Source organism: Lonchura striata, chromosome 13 (genome assembly GCF_050655825.1).
Source record: "Lonchura striata isolate lonStrDom1 chromosome 13, ASM5065582v1, whole genome shotgun sequence".
In the NCBI taxonomy this organism is placed as follows: domain Eukaryota; kingdom Metazoa; phylum Chordata; class Aves; order Passeriformes; family Estrildidae; genus Lonchura; species Lonchura striata.
The window spans coordinates 11902059-11909938 of NC_140715.1; the positions used below are offsets into that span (position 1 = coordinate 11902059).

The 7880-nt window shown below is 39.3% G+C and overlaps 1 protein-coding gene across 5 annotated transcripts in view; it reads left to right on the plus strand.

Moving 5' to 3' along the window:
- SMAD5 (SMAD family member 5) overlaps positions 1 to 7612 on the plus strand; it is a 30053-nt gene extending 22441 nt beyond the window's left edge. For all 5 annotated transcript variants that reach the window (XM_021549431.4, XM_021549430.4, XM_021549432.4 and 2 more), the window contains 2 exons: positions 1670 to 1926; positions 2834 to 7612. In XM_021549431.4, coding sequence (XP_021405106.1) covers positions 1670 to 1926; positions 2834 to 2977 — 401 coding nt within the window. In that variant the 3' untranslated portion in view covers positions 2978 to 7612. The remainder of the gene's footprint in view (positions 1 to 1669; positions 1927 to 2833) is intronic.
- The last annotated feature ends 268 nt before the right edge of the window (positions 7613 to 7880 follow it).

Here is a 7880-nt window from a genome sequence, read left to right on the forward strand (position 1 = left end):
GTACATAGAGATGCACAGTTTTCATCTTAGATGGAATATTGCCTGGATTATCTTAAATTGTAGAACACTTTTTCTGAATATATTGTTTTTGTGATTAACTCAGTCCTGAGAAGAGGACCCTGTTTCTCTTGCACATGTTTAGAAGCCTTTTTACCACCTAGCATTTGGTAAAGTTGGTCTTTTGATTGATGAAAATTCACCCTGTCCCTTAACATTCTTTTAATTAGAAACTACTATAAATATGACAAAATTTTGCAGATAATTTGGAGACCAGAAGTTCTATTTGTGTCTGTTGGATGCTTGGCTCTGCAATGCAGTTGTCCAAAAAAAATTATAAATAAAATAATATAAATGGAACAAGTGATTTGTGGGGTGTGGGTGGTTTGTCAGGCTCTTTTGTTTTGTCTCACCTCTTTTAGTAGTATTGGCAGAGAAATCTTGTGCATCTGCCTAAGGTCAAAAGTGTAACCAGGACCCATCATCATATTGTAGAATAGTGACGAGCTTTAAAATGTCTGCATCTCTAATAGTAATTATTGAACTTAAACTTTGCTTTATGGTAACTGTTCTGACAACACTTAAGGTTGTTTGGAGATAAAATACTGTTTTATTTATGGCTTTTGCTTGAAAGGTCTTGAGGTTCTGCCTCCTTAGAACCACCCAACCCTATGTGCTACGGTTTTTTACTGTAGCTGGCAAGTGGTGGTCACTGCCTTTTTAAATAAATAGGGTTGTGTTGTGAAAATGCAGTCTTGCCCACCCCAGATTCTCTGACAGCTGCTTGTAGCTGTTGAAGCCAACATTTCCTCTGTAACCACCATCCTACCTTAGTCCCAAGTCGGTCTAGCAATGTTGACAACAGTGGCTGCTGTCTGAAAGATTAACTGGCATCTGTTGACTTGCTGCAGCCTCCTCTGGCACATCACGGGATGGTCTGTAGTGGGTTCTCAGGGTATTGCAGGGATGACTTAAATGGAGCTGGATCCCAACCTTGTAAACTGGGATAGGGGAGGGAAGGCAGGTAAAGCAGCAGGGAGCACCTGAGTTTGGGTGCTGAAGGCATGGGCAGCTTTTGTATATTAATTTTTTAGCCAGTAATAATGTTATATGTACTTCAAAACATGTGCTTAGCTGAATTCAGACAGATGTGATAAATCTGGGGTCTTTGTTAATGTTAAAGTTTGTAAACCCTGATGGTAATTAAGTGGAGCAGCTAGTTGGACTTACTGTCCTTCAGCTTGATAAAATGTAAAATCAGAGCAGACTGTGGGTATTCTTTCTCATTCATGTCCATCAATGACCCTTCTCCCAGGACACACCTATTTCTGTTCTACTTGGCATAGGCAAAAGCTGCCAGGTATATAAAACTGGGGTTTTAAAATCCACATAAATTCTCTAGAAAAATAGCTTGAAATAACAGTTGAAATGTGGCAGTAATTTTTTCATTCTATTCTGTAATTTGTCAGAGAAGGACATCTAGTGGTTGGTGTATCATGAGCCTGATGTGTTGAAATTTGACAGTGTGTTACAGTGCAAGCAAAAGCCTTTCTGAAAACCCCCTCAGGCAGAAATTTTACCTTTTTCTTCCCAATAAAATAGAATTTATGATAACTACCTCAAAATCAGAGACAACAAAGTAATTTGAAATGTTCTTATCTTTGTTTTCAAGGAGTTCATCTCTACTATGTTGGTGGAGAAGTCTATGCTGAGTGTTTAAGTGATAGCAGCATATTTGTACAGAGCAGGAACTGCAACTACCACCATGGCTTTCATCCAACAACTGTATGCAAGATTCCCAGTGGATGCAGTCTGAAAATTTTTAACAATCAGGAGTTTGCTCAGCTTTTAGCTCAGTCTGTCAATCATGGATTTGAAGCAGTATATGAGCTCACCAAAATGTGCACCATTCGAATGAGTTTTGTAAAGGTAAATTATTCTGAGAGTATTCAAGTTTATTATGGGTTTGGGTATTTAGCAGTAATTCCATTAGCACTATAGCAAAGCTGTTCTGGCCTGATGTGGTTCTTTTCAATTATAAGTTTTTTTAAAGTGATTAACTGAGGGAGAAGGAAATCAATGCAAGAAAGGAAAAGCACAGTTTCTATATTGAATGTTGGCTGTGTATTCAGTTACTCTAGTATTCAGGACAGGAATTTAATTCATTATGGTTCCTGTAATTTTGTTAAAAGAGATTTAAGTTCATGGTCTGAATTTCAAGGAGTAAAGGGAATAACAAGTCCACTAAAAGAATCTGAGTAGAAAGGAGCATAATGATTGAAGAAAATTTTCAACTTCTTCCAATTTGTTATTAGTAATCCCTGGTCATGGAAAAAAGACACGATTTAAGTTTCTGAAGTCAAGCTGTGCTGTTATTCTCACAGGAGCGTTTCCTGAACATTATTTAATCAAGATGTTGTCTGTCTCAGGTTTAGTGTGGAGTTCAAACTTGGACTTCCAGGTGTTTTATTTGCATCTTATCCAAAAGATGTCTCATTGATTTTGTCAGTTATGACAAATACTGCTCAGCTGGAGTGTGGAGGAGAGGGAGCAGAAGGTTGAAAGAGAAGAGAGATGTGGCCATGGCCAGGAGTCATAAGGCAGCAGTGAGCTCCGCAGGAGGCTGTAGCATGCAAGACTTGATTCAGGCTTCCAGGTGCAGCTTCCCTCCTGCTCCTTCCAGCCTCGAGTTTGTTCCTTTAGATCAGTGTGACTAGATTGTGAATTACCTTCAGATAAGTGTATTGAGATCATTATTTCCTGTTTCTTGTTAGTAGTTATTTTAAAAGACAAGCATGTCCTCAAATTGATCAGTACCGTTTTGTTCATTTCCTAGGGCTGGGGAGCTGAATATCACCGGCAGGATGTCACGAGCACCCCGTGCTGGATAGAAATTCATCTTCATGGGCCCCTCCAGTGGCTGGATAAAGTACTTACACAAATGGGTTCTCCTCTTAATCCCATCTCATCTGTTTCATAGTGCTGAAATTCCACCTTCAGCCTTATTTTTAGTGAACTTATTCTAATTCTAGAGAAACTTCCAGTGGATACTGTGAGCTATATGGGGAATGGATCTTATGATTTAACTTTTTTTTTTAGATCCCCTTGTGACCAATTCCATTGTGTATAGCTAATCAGTTTTACATTTCAAATTGTTTTTGTGATGCTTAAGTGACAGTTGAGCCTTAACGGAAAAAATAGTCTATTGAAAAATTCAGAACACTTTTCCCCTTCTTCCCCTTAAAACTTAAACAGACAAATGTCTTAACTGGAAAACCTTTTTGTCCTGTAGGGACAAGAATTAATGAAGACTGACTTCAGAAAATAAATACATATCATAATTTGGGATTTTTTAATGTGTTTTAATGAAACTGTTTGAACATGTGCAGCTCCAGCTTGCAAGCTGTATTTTTAGCTTAGTGTTTTAACATCTTAAGGTTGACATCTGTCACAAGCAAAATTAGACTTTATTATGGCTAATTTGCCTCAGATTGAACAATGTGATTTTTTTTTAATGTACACATGAAATATACTTTTTACAAATATTGGAGTGGTGTAAAAACACTTGTATTTTCTATTGGAAAATGCTGTCATAAACACATTGTATATTAATGCAGAATAGCAGTTCTTATCCTTTTCCCACTTTGGTTTTGTAATATTTCTTTTAACCACCATTTAAAGTAGTAATTGATCCAAGGTAAACATCCTGCACGGTTCTGGAGTAGTGATTCTTGTTTTGCTTTGATTTACACTCATGCCGTTTGGATTTGGTTGCCAAGGCTATTTCTTTTTAGGTACCTTTCTCTATTTTAACATAAACACTACTATTTGTAAATGGCAGTGCTTACTACTTTTTGGAAGGAATACATTTTTTGTTTTCTTTTTGGTGTTCTAGCTGTTTATTTTACCTGTCTGGAATTGATCTGTGTTAGGCCTTTTTAGTCTCTCAGTAGACATTATGCAGTATTAGTGATTACACTGTATTTAATTCACTTTCAAGTATGAGTTTGAGTCTCTTTGAAGACTGTGAGTGGCTTAGCAAATGAATAACTGAATGCAGAAGCTCTTACTTCCAGATCATGTATTTAATTCAGACCTGTTGGTAACGACCAAAAGTAATCACTTCATTGTAGCCTGCCTGAAACAGTGCTCTTGATCCTGTCCCTGATGGCAGGGCTTCAATCAGACTTGCAGCTGTGGTTGGCATTTTTATGTGTTAATATGACAATGCAATTTCTCTCTCACATCTAAATAATCAAAGAATGTTAAGGGTTGGAAGGGACCGTAAAGATCTCCCAGTGCCAACCCCCCTTCCCATGGGCAGGGACACCTCCCACCAGACCAGGTTGCTCCAGCCCTTCTCCAACCTGGCTTTGAACACTACCAGGGTTGGGGCACCCACGGCCTCTCTGGGCAGCCTGTGCCAGTGCCTTATCAGCCTCACAGTAAAGAATTTCTTCTGTATGTCTAAGCTAAATTTGCTCTCTTTCAATTTGGACCTGTTACTCCTTGACCTGTCACTACAGTTCCAGACAAAGAGTCCTTCTCCAGCTTCCCTGTAGCCCCTTCAGATCCTGGAAGGTTCCCATGAGGTCTGTACTCAGCCTTCCTTCTCCAGGCTGAACAGCCTCAACTTTTTCAGCCTCTTTGCAGGAGGTGCTCCAGTCCTCTTACCAGAATTGTGACTCGGACTTGCTCCAGCAGTTCCATGTCCTTATGCTGGAGGCCCCAGAGCTGTGCTCAGCACTGCAGGTGGGCTCTCATAAGAGCAGAGCAGAGGGGGCAGTGCCCTCCCTCACCCTTGCTGCCCACATTCCGTGGGCTGCAGCCCAGGATTCTGTTGGTTTTCTGGGCTGGGAGTGCTCAGTGCCAGTTCATGGTGAACTTCTCACCACCATCACCCCCAAGTTGTTCTCTGCAGGGCTACTCTCAGTCACTTTTCTGCCCAACCTGTAGGTGTGTCTGGGATTGCTGGGACCCAGCTGGGACCTTGCACTTGGCTTGGTTGAACTTAATGATGTTTGCATTTGGCAAAGTAGAGAATTTAAACACTGCACTGAACACTAAAATCAGTTACATATATGCTTATTTCTGTCCTTTATGTCATAAAAAAGAGGCTGAGAGAAACATGTTAAGAGAATTAGAAGTGAACTATATACAAAATTTTGCATGCAGAAAGACCCTATTATATTTTCTAAACTCACCTTGCTTTTTCTCTTTCCTGAACACCTCTTCAGTGTTTGGAGGAGAGGCTGAAAACTAACAGGCAAATACTTATTAAAATATGTGTTGCAGTTAATTACTGCAATCCTGAGAAACTTATTTTTTAAACAGGTTCTTGTGTCTTCTGTTGAATGACAGTTTCTCCTCAAATGTGGAAATCGTGCATTCTATGGTACCTAAATAACAAATTATCTTAGAGGATTAAAAATTGTTTACGTGTCATTAAAATGCTTTTTATGAATTGCCTTAAAGGAATAAACTGTAACACTTCTGCAGAACCCTAATGTTCTCTTGTACAGGAATTTCTATATTACTGTTTTGGTTTTTTTGTGTTTTGTTTTTTATAACAGTTTCTCAAGTGTGTTTGAAAACAGATGAGTACATCTTCAGGAGAAGGGAAGTAACATTATTTGCCACATACCTTTGGCTTCTTCCCTTTCATTCTTTGAAGCTGCAACCCACAGACAGTTCTTTTGATTGAATAAGATGCCAAGTCAGTTGGCCTTAGGATCCTACTTCTATTTTCTTTCTGGGGCCTGACATTTGTCAAGATGCTGAATATGTATATTTAACACTACAGAATATTATATTTCTTGACTAGCTTATATAATAAACCACATGGCACATTGAATTAAGGAAAGATTGCAGTTGTAGGTACAAGATTTTACTTTATCCAAAATGTTTTTTACCTGGCTTCATCTCTGTTCTCTTGTATGCTTATATGTGGCCAACTGAATGACTCCAGAATGGATGCTGCAGTGGGTGTTGTCAGCCAGAGCTGGTGTTTAGTGCTAGTATTGTGGTTAGATTGGCTACCCATGCACTGAACCATAATTTCTGCTATAATACCCAGTTAACCCACCTCTGATGCTGTCATTAAGTACTGAAGTACTCTGGCATTTTTCTGTTGTGTACCTATTCTGGAACTGTACTAGCTGCAGTGCTGGGATATCCTTGTGACTGCTGGTTTTGGCAGGGCTGGCTTGCAGGAGCAAACCCAGTCAGATTTGTCTGCATTCTACTCCTCTGTTCCTTCCTGTAGGGCTTTTTGGGAGCTTTCTGGGTAGCAGATTTTGTGTGCTACTGGTTCATGGTGTTGCTAATCCTGTTTTGTTCATCTGTGCTGCTGATAAAAAGATTCAGATATGGGTGCATGGATAGATTGGATAGAAAGTTGTTTGGTGCCACCAATGTGTAAAGTGTCACAGGAGCAGGGAGTGCTGCTCCTGGTACAGCCCATTGTGTAGAAATCACCCCCTGGCCTAGAGAGAGGAATGGGGAGATTGACTCAGCCAGTGGTGTGGTAGTGGCAGATGGAGCCTTTCCACTGCAGCCGAGCTTAGACTGAATGTTACTCCTCAGTAAAAACTCTTGTAGTGTATTTTCTTCTTTCTGGGCATCTTTCTGCTTTGCACCAGCCCCAGCACTGAATGGCAACTTTGGCGGAACCAGCAGAGAACCTGGAGCAGGCTTATCCTGGAGGCTTTCCTGGGAGTGCTTTTATAGTCCCTGAGATAAGACAGCAGCTTGGCTGTTGCCCCTTAGACACCTGGGCCTTGCTGGCAGTCAGGCAGTGCCTGGTGTACACACTTACTAGCTGCATTAGGCATGAAGGGCTGACACTGGGTTATAAAATGTACAGGACCAAAATAAAACCTTCTAGCATGACTGACCAGTGAGAGACAAATCTGACAGCACAGCCCAGCAGGCAAAAGAATGATGAAACAGCCCAGGTATTATGATTCAGGTTAGAATTGTTTAAAATGTTGGAATTCTTTTAGTTTTGCTGGAAGCAATGATTTTTTTTCCCCCCACACAGTATTACAGTGTGAAAGTTGTCAATTCTTGGGTCTAAGATTAACTTGGATTCTTGCAGTATAACTCTAGAGGACATTAAAATGTGTCAGGTTTCCTCACTAGTCTGAAATAGTAACTTTTTCAGGATATTGTTTTACTTGCTCAAAGTGTTGCTGGTGATGGTTTCTGGAAAGGCAAAGAAACAAACAAAAACAAAAACCAAACCCCAACCATTTTCTAAACATTTTCCTTCAAATGACAAACGTGACTTTCTTCTGGAGTTGTGAAGTTTCTGTTGAGGAGGGTTTCCCATTCTGAATTCAAATCAATAGACCAAACCATCAGATTACAATATAATGTTGCTTTCTTGTGCTGCTCCATAAATCTGCTTCTGTGTTTGTTGCAAGCATAACCTTTATGCTTTTGTTTACATTGTAGAAAACACAGTTCTATCAATGAGTTTTTTTTCATTTAACTCTAAACATGTTTTTATTTTGTTAATTTTAAAATTACTAGGTTTTGCTATGTTATGTTTTTAAAGATATTTTTTTGCATACTGCTGCTCATATTTCAATAAAACAAAACAAAAACCCCACAGATTCTTCTGATTTCCTTTAAGTCTGTGTCTCAAGTATTTGTTTACAAGGGTTAATTTATCACATGTAACTTGCTGCTGATGCCTCTCCATGTGTGTATTCCTCCTCACACAAAGGTGATCCTGTAATTTTAAAAATACTTTTCTCTAGCTTTTGGTAATGTAAAACTGTTGTGCTCTCAGGAGCAGAGACATAAATTATTTCATAACTTCATTTTAAAGAGTTCTTTTTTCTTGTAGAATGCAATGGGCCAAAATGGTATCATTT